This window comes from Pangasianodon hypophthalmus, chromosome 4, assembly GCF_027358585.1.
Source record: "Pangasianodon hypophthalmus isolate fPanHyp1 chromosome 4, fPanHyp1.pri, whole genome shotgun sequence".
In the NCBI taxonomy this organism is placed as follows: domain Eukaryota; kingdom Metazoa; phylum Chordata; class Actinopteri; order Siluriformes; family Pangasiidae; genus Pangasianodon; species Pangasianodon hypophthalmus.
The window spans coordinates 3,622,606-3,640,301 of NC_069713.1; the positions used below are offsets into that span (position 1 = coordinate 3,622,606).

Genomic DNA, 17,696 nt, shown 5'->3' on the forward strand with positions numbered 1-17,696 from the left:
TTTCTTCATTTCTCCAGCATGCTCCTATAACAAAATTAATATCTTTAGTAAAAAAATCCTTACTGGAACTGTACACAGTGCAGATTTTATTAGAGAGATGGAGACAGTATAAAACTCTGTAGTTCACTGGGTGAATTTTCACCATCTAGTGGCTAAATGTTGTAATTATGACATGGGAATAAGCCAAACAGTAGGCGTGTCTCTTATGACGTCACTCAGGTGTAATGAAACTCAAGCTCAAAGGTGTTTCCTGACCAAAACCAGATCCTTTCTGCAGGACACAATCTCCAGTTTGAAGCTTCTCTCTCTTTCTTCGAGGGATAAACCCCACTGCAGGTGAACACTAAGAGAACAAGAACAAGAGGAAAAAGAGGGAAATTGGAGGAAAAGAGAAATAGAAATTGGTAAGTAGTGCTACAGATGAGACTACTTCCTGTTTGTATAGTTGTTTTTCACTTGATTTCTATTACTTTACAGTTCAGTTTCTGTTCAGGCTGAAACACAAAGGGCTTTCATCTTAAACAACAGGATTTTAGCTCACATTAAACATGTGGAAGTTTTGCTGTGTTACTGGAGATTATTCCAGAAAGCGGTTTGAACAACTATTCAAGATCTGTTAACTAGGAGCTCAGGGAAGTCCTGTTGTTTTTCATTCCTAATTTAGATCATTCATAACAAACCTAGTGCTTAAGGACATTAATACAATGTGGGACAATAATGCGTTTGTATTATTAATAAAAATAAGTGTCACATTTTGAAGTGTGCTGAAGGACATTATTGATTTTTACACTAAAAGTAACAAAGTGTGGTGAAGACCCAAATTTATGTTGATAAATATATATAGATAGATAGATAGATAGATATAGAGATAAAATGTACTTGAGTCAGACACACTAATATTAAACTGTTTATAGTTAAAGTCTAAAAGTAACCAAATGTCACTGAAAACCTTACTTTATATACTGTATATTAACCCTCAGTGCCTAATATGTTACACATTATTATACATTATTATACATTATTAGACAGGATATTCAGATCAGGTAGATGTTAAAAACAGGACGTTTAATAATATAGAGATCCACATTTCTGAATAAGTTTGGTGTGATTGTGTACACTATGGAAAAGAGGTCGAATAACAGTGTCAGACAAATACAGAAAATGCAAATGTACAATGTGAAAAGATAATATAAAGTGTTTTAATATATATTTCAGACTACTTCCTGTTTCAAAACTGTTTGTTTTGTCATTTACTAACTTCTGAAAGTGCACTGGGTTTGTCACAGTTCAAGTGGTTCCCATGTGTTTCGTCACACAGAGAAAGCATTTACCTTAAAGAACAGAATTTAGCATAAACTAAACTGAGGAAATGTTAAAAAAAAACAGAACATAGCAGGTTAAATTATATTTAACCTGGATTAAGACTACTTCCTGTTATTACACTTAGCAATTATAATTCTAAACAAAAGTAAATAGTATTTATGAAGAATAGTTACTACTGTAACAATGTTTTTCATTTTTACACACCATTAAGTGTAACTACAAAGAGTAAAAATGTTTATTATTTTAATAAATAAAATTTGTAATCATTGACAAAGTGTCATGGTATAAGAGGAATAAAGCACTTTGGAACATGCTCTTATAGGAAAATAATCAACTATGGGCTGGTAATAGTAACGTCCCTAGGTTACGTCTGTAACCATGGTTCCCCGAGGGAAGGAGATGCTGCATCAAGCAACGCTTTTGAACGCCTCTGCATGACCACGCTCTGAATCACGTGTAATTCGTCCAACGGAATCGCGTGACATCACCGACGGGATGATGTTGCGACCCGGAAGTATAAAAACGCATGCGGCGGAGCCGGCGCCAGCTTCAGGAGAGTGAAGGAAGCGCTTGCAGGGATGCAGGAAGAATGGCACCGGGACGCAGCGTCTCGTTCCCTCGGGGAACCATGGGACCTAACCTAGGGACATTCCCCTTCGGGAACTCGAGCTGCGTCAAGCAACGCTTTGGGAACGACTATCTAACACCACCAGACTGACAAATCCCTGCCTAGTGTGGAAGGGCACAACTAGGTCGAGAGAACTGAGGAGCCGGGAGCGGCATCGAGGTCAAGGCTATAAAACCTGACAAAAGTCAGAGGGGTAGACCATCCCGCAGCATTGCAAATATCCTGGAGAGAAACACCAGAGGAGAAGGCCTTGGAGGCCACCATACTTCGCGTAGAATGAGCCTTGACCCCCAACGGAGAGGGGAGATCAGAGGACTCGTAAGAGGTAGTAATAGCATCCACTATCCAACTGCTGAGGGTCTGCTTGTTTGCAGGAAGACCCTTCTTATAAGGACCATAGCAGACAAACAGCTGGTCCGACTTCCTCCACAGGGCAGCTCTGTGGACGTATGTGTCCAGTGCTCGCCTGAAGCACGACTGGCCGTGGAACCACAGAGGGCACCTTAGGAACATACTCCGGTCTGGGGTAAAAAAAGGTTCTGGCCATACCAGGGGCAAACTCTAGAAAAGAGGGGGCCACAGAAAGAGCCTGAAGGTCGCCGACTCTCTTCAGGGAAGAGATGGCTAATAGAAATACAGTCTTGACTGTAAGAAATCTCAAAGACACCTCCTCCAAAGGTTCAAAGGGAGGTCTAGAAAGGAAAACCATGGCCAAACCCCAAGAAGGCACTCTAGGTCGTACTGGGGGCCTCAGCCTCCTGGTACCACGGAGGAAATGCATCACTAACGGGTTTCTCCCCAGAGATTGCCCACCCAGTGGAGCATGATATGCAGCAATAGCAGCCACATGAACTTGTAAAGTGGATGGGGATAACCCCGTGGCAAACCGCTCTTGCAGAAATTCCAGCACTGAACCAACCGGGCAGTTAACTGGGTCTAACTGACGGTCCTCACACCACGACGTGAACAGATGCCACTTAGCAGCATACGATTTCCTCGTGGAGGGAGCTCTGGATTAGAGTATGGTCTCCACAACCTCGGTCGAGAGACCCGAGGCTATGAACTGTGCCCCCTCAGGGGCCACAGCCACAGCCTCCATAGCTCCGGACGAGGGTGAAATAGGGTTCCCCCTGCCTGAGAGAGGACATCCCGTCTGATGGGAATCTCCCAAGGAGAGTCTTCGAGAAGGGCTACCAGGTCCGCAAACCATGGCCGGGCCAGCCAGTAAGGGGCTACTAATAGAAGACGTACTCCGTCTCGGCGGACCCTCTCCAAAACTCCCGGGAGCAGAGCGATCGGGGGAAAGCATACAGGCGCAGCCTCGGCCACGTCTGTACCATAGCGTCCAGTCCAAGAGGAGCTGGGTGAGTGAGGGAAAACCAGAGTGGACAGTGCAAAGTCTCTTGAGTTGCAAACAAATCAACTTGTGCTCTGTAAAACATCCTCCATATCTGCTCCACCATCCTGTAAAACATCCTCCATATCTGCTCCACCATCCAATTTATGTGCCACTTGAGATGGGGCCCTTCCCACAGACCTTGGGCAGAGCGGCCACTCATGACCGTCCCCCAGCCCGTGAGGGAGGCATCCGTTGTTAGCGTTACGCGATGACAAGGAGCCCCAACACGGGGCCTTGTAACAGGAACCATGTTACATGTTTCTTCCACACGTCTAAGGCCCATAAGCCTCACCGCGTGACCTTGATAATGTGAAACTGGTTGCCCCTCGGGGAAACCCTTTGGTCCTGAGCCACCACTGCAAGGGTCTCATGTACAGCAGGCCAAAAGGTATCACGTTGGACGCAGCTACCATCAGACCCAACAGTCTCTGATACTGTATAGCAGTGAGTGACTGGCCTTCTCTCACTCTCTTGGCCGCCATGAGGATCGAGTTGAACTGAGCAGGAGACAGACGTGCCTGCATCGTGGTCGAGTCCCACACCACACCTAGATAAGTGGTCCTCTGCACTGGAGAAAGCGCACTTTTCTTTGCGTTTAGTCTTAACCCCAATTCTTTCATATGGGCGAGAACGACATCTCGATGTCGAACCGCCATCTGCTCTGATTGAGCTAAAATCAACCAATCGTCGATGTAATTGAGTATGCGGATGTCCTGGAGTCGCAATGGAGCCAGAGCAGCATCTACACACTTGGTGAAAGTGCAGGGAGAGAGTGCAAGACCAAAGGGAAGAACCCTATATTGGTAAGCTTCGCCCCCAAAAGTAAACCTAAGGTACCTCCTGCACTGAGGAAGAATGGAAATGTGGAAGTACGCGTCTTTCAGATCTATCGTGACAAACCAGTCCTCAGACCTGATTTGAGACACGACTTGTTTGAGCGTGAGCATTTTGAACTTGAGTCTCATAACTGAGCGGTTCAGCAGACGCAGATCTAAAGTAGGACGCAACCCTCCATCTTTCTTCGGAACTATGAAATACCGGCTGTTGAACTCGGACTCTCTGTCGAGAGGAGGGACCACCTCGATGGCCTCCTTCCTCAAGAGAGTATGCACTTCTTGTTCCATGACCAGAGCCTGCTCGGGGGCCACCAGAGTGGGAAAAATCCCGTTGAATAGAGGAGGACGAGACCCAAACTGGATCTTGTAGCCTCTTTCTACAGTATGCAGGACCCATTGAGACACATTTGGCAGAAAGTCGACCAAGGGAATCAGTCTCTCGAGACTGACCTCTGGCGTATTTAGAGCGGCTAGATCGGTGCCCTGAAGCGGAGGACCGGCAGAAATAGCCGATTTAGCTGTTCTAGAGACCTTGTTGGAGGTAGCAAGCCCCCCAGAACCGCTACGGTTCCGGGTGGGAACTGGGAGAAGCGCTCGCTGGAGACCGCTGTGCCCTGAAGCACTGGGGGTGGCAGGGATGACAAAACAATCTCGCGAGGGCACTGAGGGGAGACGGGCACCGTACGATGAGGTGTACACCTCCCTTCCCCAGAGGGGCCTGCCCTCAGACGTCCTGAAAAGACAGGACTTCCTTGTCGAGGCCCTCTTATTGAGGATGACAGTCCTCAGATCTGTCATCTCCCTGGGCCTCGACCTGGAGCGCCACCCTGGCTCCTACTTTTCTGGGGGAGCGCAAGTGGTGACCCTCTTTTCTGGACCTCACGGTGTGAGGAGCTGGTACATGGCTGGGGCTGCTCCCACCGAGCAGCCCCGTAAGAGCGGCGAGGGAGAAAACCTCTGCCCTGGCGGTCTCTTTAGTGGCCCGGAGAGACTGCGGCACGACGCAGTTCAGAAATGTCACCGTAATTAATCTCTTCTCCCTCGTCCAACTCTTTAAGCAGGTCAGCCTGGTATGCCTGCAACACCGCCATGGTGTGTAGGCAAGCACCAGCCTGACCCACCGCCTTGTACGCTTTGCCCACCAAAGCCGAGGAGGTCCGAAGCGGCTTGGAGGGCAGTACCGGGGCCTTAAGGGACGATGCACCACCGGGAGAGAGACAGCTCGCAAGCGTCTCCTCAACCCGGGGAATCGCCCCTTAACCGCGCTCCTCCAGTCCCACCACATTAGAGTAGTGAGAACATGGGGACTGAAGAAGCGGGCTGAGTACGGATTGTTCCACGATCTGGACACCTCGGTGTGCAAATCGGGAAAGAAGGGTAGGCCCCGGCGTGGAGGCAGTGACTTAGATTGCAGAAAACGCTCATCTAACTTGCTGCGTGGACGTGCCTCCTGCTTTTCAGGAGGCCAGTCAATATTTAGCTTAGCGACAGCTCGAGTCACCACCTCCAATATCTCCTCAAACTGGACAGACTGTGGTGGCAAACCCACAGACTAGTCCTCAGCGGCGCTCCCCTCACCTCCCTCCTCAGAGGAAGACAAGAGGAGCATAGAGCCCTCTCCCGGGGGGGGGGGGAAGAAACCGTTTCAAAACGTGCTTCCGTTCCCTGAGAGTGAGCACTGGATCTGGCAGGTTAGGAAGAAGAAAGGGCTCTGCCCGTCTCCATTCCCTCTGCCAAATCCATCTGCGAACCCCACGATCTGAGCCGTCGCTCTGCCTCGGCAGAAGCGGGACCCGAACCGCGAGGCACTGTAGAGAGAGCGCCCTCCTCAAAGACCGCCCTCCGGGAGCAGAGCGTACGCAGCGAAAGACAGACGCAATGCAGGCAATCAGCTCGCTCAAGAGCTGAACGAGCATGCTCCGCTCCCAAACAAGCCACACACAGACTGTGAGTATCCCCACCCATAATGAAATGTGGGCAGGGAGAAACACACAGTCTAAATGACTGCTTGTCAAGGCTTCTTTTCGCCTTATATATATATATATATATATATATATATATATATATAAAGACAGCAATAAATCAGACGAACACACATAGAGCGCTTACTGAACAACAGAAGCTGGCGTTGGCTCCACCGCATGCGCTTATATACTTAAGGGTCGCTACGTCATCCCGCAGGTGACGTCACGCGATTCCGTTGGACGGATTACGCAGAGGCATTCCCAAAGCGTTGCTTGACGCAGCTCGAGTTCCCGAAGGGGAACTCTGCTTTTTATCACATGCAACATCCCTGATTATTTTCCTATAACAGAACAACACTGAGTGTTTCATTCCTTTCTTGGATAATTAAATATGCATACAGTGTGTAAGGATTGCAATGTGTAAAGGTTTCTGTGATCTAAATCCACTCTCATCATGTCTCCTGTGTCAGTCATGGCTTCCTCCAGCAGTGTCCTGTGTGAAGATCAGCTCCAGTGCTCCATCTGTCTGGAGGTGTTCACTGATCCAGTCTCTACTCCATGTGGACACAACTTCTGTATGATCTGTCTCAGAGAGTTCTGGGACAGCAGTTCACACTGCCAGTGTCCAATGTGTAAGACGGAATTCCCTAAACGTCCTGATCTACGTGTGAATACGTTCATCTCTGCACTTGCTGCTCCATTTAAGAAGTCAGTTCAGGAGAAATCCAGCAGCGCTGCAGAAAAACTCAGCCAATCTCTAGTGCTCTGTGATATCTGCTGTGAAAAGAAACTTGCAGCTCTGAAGTCCTGCCTGATCTGTATGACCTCTTACTGCAAGACTCACCTGGAACCTCATGAGAGAGTTTCTTCATTAAAGAAGCACAAACTGATGGAGCCTGTGGAGAACCTGGAGGACTACATCTGCCAGAAACATGAGAGACCCCTGGAGCTGTTCTGTAGAGATGACCAGACGTGTGTGTGTCAGTTCTGTACTGAGGGAGACCACAAAACTCACAGCACCGTTCCTATAGAGGAGGAAGCTGAAGAGAAGAAGGTGAGTGACTGAAAATTAATGAAGGATAATGTTTGCAAATCCTTTAGCCTCAGAAATATGACCTCTGTCTTATGAGTGAATACATGATGTATATTTTTCTCAGACTGAGTTGGGAAAGACACGAGCAGAAGTTCAGCAGATGATCCAGGAGCGACTGAAGAAGATTGAGGAACTCAAACACTCTGTAGAACTCAATAAAGTGAGTCTCTTAACTCACCTACAAAATAGCTTTTTTATAAAAACACATTAGCAGAATCAGGATCTAATTATATGAAATAAAATGATTCAGCTTGATTTGTCTCCTGTTAGAAAAACACAGAGAAGGAGAAACTAGACGTTGTGGAGATCTTCAGTGCTCTGATGCGCTGCATTGAGAGAAGCCAGGCTGAGCTGCTTAAGGTGATGGAGGAGAAGCAGAAAGCAGCAGAGAGGCAGGCTGAAGAGTTGATTAAAGAGCTGGAGCAGGAAATCACTGAGCTAAAGAGGAGAAACACTGAGCTGGAGCAGCTCTCACACACTGAGGATCACCTCCACCTCCTACAGGTCAGAGTCCCTCTGTTTCTCAATAGCAATGCAGCACATGACAGGACAGCAGTCCCCATGCTGAGGGATTTCTCCTCTCTCCTGCTGTACTGTAGATTTCCCCGTCACTGTGCAGCCCTCCACACGCCCAGGACTGGACTGACGTCACAATTACCTCTCATCTGAGTGTGGAGACTCTGAGGAGAAATCTGTCTCAGCTTCAGCAAACTCTCAGTGAGGAAATGGAGAAGCTACCAGAGATTAGTAAGTATTCACTCATCTGTAAGAACTTTATGGTCAGAGAGAATTTGTTTTAAGAAGAAAACATTATTTTAGAAGTGTAGAGATATCCTGATAATTAACATATTTTTTCTTTCTTTCTTTCTTTCTTTCTTTCTTTCTTTCATCTTCAGTTGTTGTTACAGAAAATTAATCAACACCTTCTGACCAATCAGAATCCAACAGTGCTGTAGTATAACGTAGTGTAGTATATAATAATCAATCATTTAAGAAAGGCAATATAATTTTGAACAGACAGTAACATTGTCTAATATTATTTTCCAAACAGAACTGAAGAGAATTCAACAATATGCAGGTCTGTGAGCTCTTATTGATCACATGACTGTATATATATTTCTTCATTGTTACACACTGTGCAGTGATAAATCTGATGTACGCTGTGTTTCTGTCTCTCAGTGGATGTGACTCTAGATCCTGATTCAGCTCATCCTCATCTCATCCTGTCTGATGATGGGAAACAAGTTATATGTGGAGACGAAAAACAGATTCTCCCTGATAATCCTCAGAGGTTTGATTATTGTGCCTGTGTGCTGGGGAAGGAGGGATTCTCTTCAGGGAGATTTTACTATGAGGTGCAGGTCAGAGGAAAGACTAAGTGGGATTTAGGAGTGGTCCGAGAGTCCATTAACAGGAAAGGGAAGATTACAGCCAGTCCTAAGAATGGATACTGGTGTGTGTGTCTGAGGAATAAGACTGAATATAAGGCTCTGGACTCTCCTCGAGTCTCCCTCTCCTTGAAACAGGCTCCTCAGAAGGTGGGAGTGTTTGTAGATTATGAGGAGGGTCTGATCTCCTTCTATGATGTTGATGCCAAATCTCATATTTACTCTTTCACTGGTCAGTCTTTCACTGAGAAACTTTATCCAGTCTTCAGCCCCTGCAATAATGATGGAGGTAAAAATTCAGCACCACTGATCATCTGTCCTGTTAGTCAAATCTAATCCTAATTTTCGAATCTTAAAAAGTAATCTTATACTTCCTTATTAAAGAATAAAACCCTGATGGGATTATCATTCATGATTTTAATAATTTTCAATTTAAATGCAGTTTCACCTTAAAATAAAAAAGCATCTCTATCAGTAGAATTGAATTGTAAAATGTACAATGTTTTACTGTTGCTTTTGTAGGTTAATGTTCACTTTAGGAAAGACAAAGCAACAGCAATACACCAACTGACCACTAGAGGTGCGCTCTCTTTACATTTGTAATACCTGTAATAATACCTCTCATTACCTGTGATAATATTCTGTGTGTGTGAGTTTGAGCTGTGATTCCTGATTGACTTAATGATCCTGTCTGTCTCACCCTGTGTTTAGTGTTAGTAGTTAATGCTTCTGCCTGTGCATTGTGTGTATAAACTCTGTCTGATCCCTCACAGAAAATGTACATGAACTTCACATGGGAGTGTTGTTGTATGTGAGTACATATACACGTGTGAGCATTGTTGTATGTGAGTACATACACACATGTGAGTATTGTTGAATTCTGTGAAATTTACACGTGTTGTTTTTAACCATGTCAAGTGTCGTGCATGCTTTCATTCCCGCATGTGATTTGTTTCTATGCAATAAATTTATTTTCACAAGCAAAAATAATAAACGTGCTGTGATTAAAAACATCTCTAGTTGCAACCAGGTATGAAATGGAGTGATGTAGCTGAGGCTGAAGAACTGTCAGGGTCAGACAGTTGTTTTCCAGTGTTTCTGAGGGCACAAGTGGTAGGATTCATATTTAATTTTAACAGTGTAGGCCACACGCACTTCGGGTTTGCAGATAGCAATATGTGAAGCATTAAACAGATACAGACAGTGGCATCACTTCTTCTTCTTCTTCTTCTTCTTCTTCGTCTTCATTACACCTTTACTATGCATTTGGATGAATGGAAATTAGCTAAATCCCTCACTCACACCTCTGGACGTGTGGAGAGATGTATACGCTATGTTTACATAGTAATAATATTAAGTCTATATAATAATTTTCCAACACCAGAGCTTAGTCCTAATGTTTTCCGTTTTCCACGAACACTGTACCTACGCATGGCTCTTATAAAAGACTCAACAGCTACATTTTTAGCTCGTGAAATTGTTAGCCTCAATCATTAGCTAGTTTTTGCTCAGTGTTTGTATTTCAAAGATTCCTAGTAACTAGGAATGCAGCATATTACCAAGAAAACCACAAGATGTAACCTCATCTCTCCTCATGAGGGATAATCTCACACATTTACAGTGTATTTTGATTTGATTTAATTTGAATGTATTTATTTCTGTAAAGCTGCTTTGTGACAATGTCCACTGTTAAAAGTGCTATACAAATAAACTTGAATTCAACTGAATCTCTTCTGAAGATTTTTAATAGTTCTGACACTGGAGACTCCTTCCATAAATGTTAAATAAACGTCTCCTTACAGCAAACCTCACCACTCATCACTTATTAACACTTTTTAAAAACTTAAAAACATGTTTTTATACACGTTTATGTGAATGATCTGTTACTATAGAAACAGTACGGCGTTAGGAACAGTGCATTAATGTGCAGTATAAACCTTGTCCTATAAAAACAACTCTGGGGGAAAAAGGCGGACATGGCAACCCTGGGTACCGCCGCGCTGGTGGTGGAGCAGCGCGCATGCGCAATGTGTAAACACGTGTTTCCTGTTCTGCGCGTTTGGCAGCGCAGGGGTGACCGAAGTCTCTGGAATAAAGTCGCGCTTGTGATTTTATAAACTCTGTTCTGGGGTTTTCCTCTGTTCATTTCTCATCGATACACAGCGACCTACGAGGACAAGTGGTGTTTATTATCACACGGGGAGCTGAAATAAAAATAAAGTGACTTTATCCTCATTATTCCTCAGGAATAAACAGAAGGAGGTGAGAGACAGGAGAGAGGCGCGCGCTGAGCAGCAGGTCTGTAACTCAATTCAGCATTCATGGGTTTATTGATTTGCATGTGGGTAGTTTTCCTTCTCCATGGGGTTCAGCAGGCCTGTGGGAATTAGTTTTCCATACATGTAGCAGTAATATGTGCTTAAATAAGCTGGAAAGCTGTACAGTAATTTACCTGCTGTGACAATAATGAAGTTACCTGTACATCCAGGTGATACCTGTACACCCAGGGGGCTTGTTGTTGTTGTTGTTGTTGTTGTCCCCCTTCCAGAAACTTCCTCACACTAATCATGTAGAAAAGACTCTGTAACAGGGAAGGAAGCTGTCTGACTGGGAGTCTGCTATGATCCTGATCTTCTAGTTAACATCTCTAAAGTCAGAAGAACCTTCTAGAAACTTTTTCACAAACAGCTGCCACCTTTATTTATTTATTTATTTATTAAATGCATCACTTTGTCATCTGTTGTGGATTAATCCATACCACGGTACCTGGTACCTTCCCCAGCTCCGGGATGTATCCAACATTCCCAACAATCCATTACTCACCTGTTACCGGGAATTCCTTGTGTTGTAACAAAGCGGAAGTGTTGCCATGGTAGCACTAATGTTCCTGGAGGTGTTGTAACCTGCGTGCCGGTGTTGTAACCTGCGTACTGTGTTCTGTCTAAAGTACATTTAGAGCTTGTGCATTTAGTTCTGCTATTAAAAATCCCCATAAAACCATCATTCATTAATCCAGGGGAAAATGTCTGATGAGTCGTCCTGAACATCCTCTCCAGAACATCTGGCCGGGACACATCACTAGAATCAAACACGGGGCTTCTGTGAAGCGGTTGTGTGTGTGTGTGTGTGTGAGTGTGTGTGAGTGTGTGTGAGTGTGTGTGAGTGTGTGTGTGTGAGTGAGTGTGAGTGAGTGTGAGTGAGTGTGTGTGAGTGAGTGTGTGTGTGTGTGTGAGTGTGTGTGTGTGTGTCAGGCTAAAGCTGGATGGAGCTAACATCAGGGGTTTAGCTCCACTATGAGAACCCAGTGAATGAGCTCGGCTTGTGAGAACCTGAGCAGTGTGCCATCATCCATCATCAAGCTGAATGTTTTTTTGTAGTTGCTGGGACAGTGTTCTGGTCCCTCAAGACCACGCATGAAACGCATCCTGATCCACCTGATGAAAGGCCTGAGTGTTAGCTGATGAGCTGGATCAGGTGTTGTGTGTGTGTGTGTGTGTGTGTGTGTGTGTGTGCAGTGGGTCCTTATAACTGGAGCTGAGAAACCCTGCTGTAACTGGTAATAGCTGTAGAGTTGTAGAGACTCGGGTAAACGTACGTTTGCGTTACGTCTGTATCAGTATAACGTTAAAGCGGTATACGTTAAGGGGTGGAGAAAGGGACAGAACGTGAGATGGAGATTAGTGCAGGTCAGCTGATGACTCAGATGGATAAAGCAGGTGGAGGTTCTTTGCGACACTGTGATTGTATCCCTGGATGTTAGAAAGGGCACGGTGGATATAAATAGCAGTCAAACAAGATACTTCAGTTTAGAACTCAGCACCTTCATGTCTTTCTTTAGTCTGTCTACATAAGAGGCTGTGAAAGTCATGTGACCAAACAGCAAAGGCAGAGCTTTTTCATTTTTACTGCTGTATAAGTACCGGGGTTCATAAACAGACCAGATAAATTCAAAATAAAGGCCAAATAAATAACCGCTGCCTGTCTCACTAACTGAAACTCGATGAAATTCGGTGCTAGATCGTTTCGCTTGCTGTGTGTGAGCACGAGACGACTCAATTCAGTGTGTAGAATTGACATGTTGAAGTTTTAGGGTTCACTCTCAGTGTTCAATCCCTGGAGACAGTGAATCGGCTCTTTTTTGGGATCGACTTCTACGTGAACCAAAATCAGGATGGCAGCTTGATGACATGACGCACAGAGAAAGATGTTTTTGTTGCTCTGCTCCAAAATCAGACGATATTAATGCTGCATTCAACTAAAGGTCGTAACTCATCAATTCTGAGCTCCGACGAGGAAAAATAAAAGAAACTCCCCCTCAGTTTCTACTCAGGACCTCGAGAACTCCTCAACTCAAAATACAGGATGTCCCAAAAGTCTCCACACACAGGGCACTGTGTTTGCCAGCAGCACGTCGGTTGTGTCTTCGTCAGTGGATGTTCGTGGATGTCCGCTTCTCGGTTGGTCCACACACTTTTTGGATTCGTTAATAAGTTTGGCGACAGTATGGTGTGTGATGTGCTCGCCATGTTTCCTGTTAAAGTCCATCACAACCTTGCGACAGCTTCCCGATCCAGCCGTGAGAATGATTTCAATACCTTCTTCTTTTGTCAAAGGAGTTCTTAAAGGCTATCTGAAAAAAAAAAAGCTAAATATGAAAAATTTGGGAAGACATTTTGCTAAAAATGCATTAATTTCCTCTATGTATGGAGACTTTTGGGAAACCCTGTATATATTATGTATGCTAGGAAAATTAAAGCATGAAGCGTTATCAGTGGTACTGAGTTGAAAAATAGTTGAAAAAGCTGATCGATTCAGACGGGGCAACTCGGCTATAATGCACTTGCTCCAGGACGCGAGAGAGAAAGTGTTCGTCTCATAGACTAATCGTTCAAGATCACGCTCAGTCATTTTCAACTCATGGAGTTGGTATACAAACAGATAGGTTTGATACAACTAGAAAGCCGGATCAGATTATCCACCCGTTCTCTGTTTCTCCTTGCCCCATGGATGTGGTTTTGCTGAGTGTATTCTCTTCCACTGCATTCCTCGCATCCTCCTGACCTTTGCGTCTTTCTTCCCTCCCTGTAGTAAGAGTTATTACGCCCAACACCTGCTAGTGCCTTAGGTGATCTTCGGCTTGGAGAGCAACTCGCTGTACTTTGCACATTCTCTGAAACCTCACTGTAGTTCCAGTTCTACTACTTTCATGTTATTCGAGTCAGTGCGCTGCATCACCGGAGTGTGTTTTGACTGTGTAAGGCACTGCTTCTAAGTGTTTTGAGGGAAACTCAACTATTGCCAAAAGTGTTGGCTAAACATACTCACTTGCTTGCTGGAAAGGGCACGGTGGATATAAATAGCAGTCGAACGAGATGCTTCAGTTTGTAACTCAGCACCTTCAGGTCTTTGTTTAGCTTTGTCTGCATAAGAGACTGTTCCTGAGAACGTTGTGGGAAGTCATGTGACCAAACAGTGAAAACAACTTTTTAATTGTTACTGCAGTTTACATACCAGGATTAAACAGATCCTAAATTTATTACCAAGTCTATCAGGCAAATAAAAAGCTCCGGTGTGCGCCAAAACTCACGCAGAAACCTGCTTACCAAGGCTAAAAAGTGGGAGCTGGCGTCTCGTAATTAGATCAGGGAAGCTAGTTAACTAATTAAGACCAAGGAGAAATAAGGATGTGAGACAAAGAGTCAGCAAGGTGTTGGTCAGCGTTTGAGCCGAGTGTGGTGTTCTGTCCTCACCTCACTCCTTGAGCAAACAAATTATTCAAATCTGGCCAGCACAAGATGACTGCATGTTCTGCTAGTGGGAGAGTTTATGACTGTTTTTACGCTGCACTTTATTACACTCTATTTCATCCGCAAACCTGCTCTAATTAATCATCTCAGTAAAAATCATTTAACCGCCAGCCAGCTCTCGCCTCGGTCGATGTGTGTGGTGCAGCAGGCTGTGGGACTCAGACGTGTGCACTGTAGATACAGCAACGAGGTGTGGCCTGTTATTAAAAAACATCTGTCTTGCAAAAAAAAAAAAATAAAAACAAAGGAGTGTTATTTTTTTCCAGGTTGTTAGCTACACGTGAGGAATAAAAAAAAAAAGAAAAAGAATAGCCTGATCATGAAACCTAAATCCGTAACCTAAGTCCTTTCTCATGGTTTTTTGCTTAAAATGTGCAAACTTTTTTTTTTTTTTTGGCTAAAGGATATTGTTTTTACAAGTTGTAAGTGTTATTAGTAGCTTTTTGAAATGTCCTGTTATAATAGAAAAGAAAAAAAGAAAAGAAAATGTCTCTGGTCAAGTCAAGGTCATAAACACATCTGTCTCCAGCCCGAGCTCATATGCAAACAGCAATCTGTCTATCTCTCTCTCCGGATCTCTCGGCATGTTCTTGTTTCAGATTTCCTGTTGACAGTGTTAAATTGCATTTTTCCGCTCTGCTGCTCTTGCTCACGCTCTAACGGTCTAACCCTTGTACTTTAAGGAGAGCTGGAAGAGAGCTGCGAGTTGAGCAATTTGCAAGTGTGCTGGATTTTGTTATCATTTTGATTATAACTGCGTGTCAGTGGTTTAACAGTCCGACTTATCAAAGGGAATGCTCTGAGTTTTTTTTTTTTTTTTTCTTCTTTTTCCCGGACATCTCTTCAAACAACAAAACCAACCCATCATTTTACGTTACCAAGTTAAAAAACGAAGCATTACTGATTTACAAATAATTAATCCATGATGATAGCAATGACCAAAGTGCTGTTGAATTTTTGAAGTGGTCAGAAGGTTGATTGGTCAGAAGGTTGATTAATTTTCTATAACAGCAGCTCTGACAGTAGTGCAGCTACAAATCACAGGTTTATTTAGGATTAGTGCGCTTGTTCTAATACGTTATCGTTCATCGTTTCTATAGTAACAGCTCATTGACCGAGATACAAGATCAGATACAAGTCTAATAATAAACAAATTATAAATATTCTGTTATTTACCAAAATAACGTGTAATCGTTGATATGGTGAAGTTTTCCGCAAGGAGACGTTTATTTATTTGACGTTTATGGAAGGAGTCTCCAGTGTCAGTGCTTTGTAAGAGTCAGACGTAAAACTGTAGCTTTAAGTTTTCTGACATCTTCAGGTGTCTCGGTAACATGACAAGCTTCATTTTTGAAAACTTCAAGAGAAAGAAAAAGAGAGGCTGGTGAGGAAACTACTGTGGTATAAGAGAAATAAAACACTTCACTTCATCCTGTTGTTCGTTACCATAATCCCTGTGTTTCTTGATAATAGCTAGCTAAAGTTGTAAGCTAGCAGGTTTACTGTGTAACACTAGGATTAGAAGCTACTTTTAAAAATTATTTCTTTGACATTTGTGTCTTTTTCTCGTTTTTACCCGTCCGTGTTTTCTCTCACTCAAATAAACAGGATGTAAAAGTCGATTCATGTTGGTGCGTCAAATTCACTGTTTAATGATTCTTGAAAATCACAACCATGTTCTGATTTGATTTGTAATTATTTTTGTATTTTATAAATAACACTTGTTATTTACGTATCCATGACACGTTTGGTGTTGGAGCACTTCTGATTGGTCTAACCTACAGACCTACAGATAGCTACCTTTTATTTCTAAACAGAACACAAAGAGCAGGAAAAGCAGAATCGAATAATCCTAGCATGCGAGAGTCGACCTTGAACTTTGTAAGGCAATCAATTCAGTAGTCAGGGGAGGACAAAAATACAATCAGCGTTTAAAATAGGACGAGAGGATCTGCCGTTGGGAGTAAAACCCTTCTAATTTTAGACTAAAAACATTACATCCTCTAACTAGGACAAGGGAAATGGCAGCAAGCTTCTTCTACACACCAAACGTGATGTGAAGGCAGTGATATCAAACTGCTTTTCATTTTAATTTACAGATGTACCTAATTAATTGTTCTAATAAATATTCTGTTCAATGCTCCAGCTCCAGGGTATAAGTCATAAATCAGTTTGAAACTGAATAAGCCATGTTCGAGCATTTGATTAAGAGGAATTTAGTTTTTCTGATACTCCTGTCCAGTAATCTAAAACTTAACCCAATACCACATTCTCTTAAAAACATGATCTCAGAATACATCACTGAAATAAGCTGAATTCTGGATTGTGATTGCTCAGAAGGTGTTGATTAATTCTCTATAACAGCAGCTCTGACAGTAGTGCAGCTGCAAATCACAGGTTTATATTACTGCAATGCCGTTTCTATAGTAACAGCTCGTACACAGGGATTTGTACGGCAGACACTCCGCATAAACAAATTAAAAACGTGTGTAAACGTTGATACAGCGAACTTTTCTCTAAGGAGATGTTTATTATTTTTAACATTGATGGAAGGAGTCTCCAGTGTCAGTGCTTTGTAACCGTCATAGGTAAAGCTGTAAGTTAATTTTTTATTTTTTCTTCAGGACAGAGCAGTTTTACGCTTTGTAGTTTCTTGGTAACATGACAAGTTGCCTTTTTTTTTTTGGTCTTATTAATTTCAAGAGGAAAAAAAAGAAAGAGAGACTGTTTTGAGTAAACGACTATTTCGTAAGTGATGACGGGAACTAACTTGTTTTGCCGACATTCCACAATATCCATGTAACTATAAATTGTAAAAGAAGTGATATGTACTTCGTTCTCTCCTGATTGTGACTCTCTCTCTCTCTCTCTCTCTCTCTCTCTCTCTCTCTCTCTCTCCCTCCTCCTTGTATTCACTCTCTTGTCCAGATCTACTCAGAGTTAAACCTCGAGCAGAAGCTCCATGATGGAGTACTACCAGATCCTAGGCGTACGCAAAGATGCCTCTCCAGACGACATAAAGAAAGCGTGAGTAGTTTTTATTTTTTTCCGCACGGCTGATCATTTTACACACTGTGTACGTTAGAGAGCGGATCTGGTGGACTAATTATAACTCCAGATAGCCGAGAGCAACATTTCCACTTGATCACAGAGCACTACACGTCCGTTACAGACCGTTTTCCATTCTAACACGCTGCTTCCTTTCTGTAGTTAGTGAAAGAGGCATCATGGAGAAATTATTAAGCCACACTACAGGGT

General features: G+C 43.5%; 2 protein-coding genes across 5 annotated transcripts in view; both read left to right on the forward strand.

Annotated features, from left to right (window-relative positions):
- The first annotated feature begins 162 nt into the window (after positions 1 to 162).
- On the forward strand, positions 163 to 17,467 carry LOC113524001 (E3 ubiquitin-protein ligase TRIM39). 4 transcript variants are annotated; one of them, XM_053233330.1, is made up of 10 exons: positions 163 to 404; positions 6,621 to 7,204; positions 7,308 to 7,403; positions 7,514 to 7,747; positions 7,843 to 7,990; positions 8,295 to 8,321; positions 8,423 to 8,920; positions 9,154 to 9,211; positions 9,405 to 10,929; positions 17,367 to 17,467. In XM_053233330.1, the coding sequence occupies exons 2-8, from the start codon at positions 6,623 to 6,625 to the stop codon at positions 9,156 to 9,158; spliced, it is 1,590 nt and encodes a 529-aa protein (XP_053089305.1). In that variant the 5' UTR covers positions 163 to 404; positions 6,621 to 6,622; the 3' UTR covers positions 9,159 to 9,211; positions 9,405 to 10,929; positions 17,367 to 17,467. The 4 variants fall into 4 exon arrangements, with proteins under 4 accessions (XP_053089305.1, XP_053089304.1, XP_053089303.1 ...); XM_053233329.1 differs by having other exon boundaries at positions 9,154 to 10,929; XM_053233328.1 differs by having other exon boundaries at positions 165 to 404; positions 8,423 to 9,211.
- dnajb6b (DnaJ heat shock protein family (Hsp40) member B6b) overlaps positions 10,886 to 17,696 on the forward strand; it is a 39,952-nt gene continuing 33,141 nt past the window's right edge. Inside the window, exons 1-2 of the mRNA XM_026910107.3 lie at positions 10,886 to 10,929; positions 17,367 to 17,465. Of these exons, the coding sequence (XP_026765908.1) occupies positions 17,401 to 17,465 (65 nt within the window). The 5' untranslated portion in view covers positions 10,886 to 10,929; positions 17,367 to 17,400. The remainder of the gene's footprint in view (positions 10,930 to 17,366; positions 17,466 to 17,696) is intronic.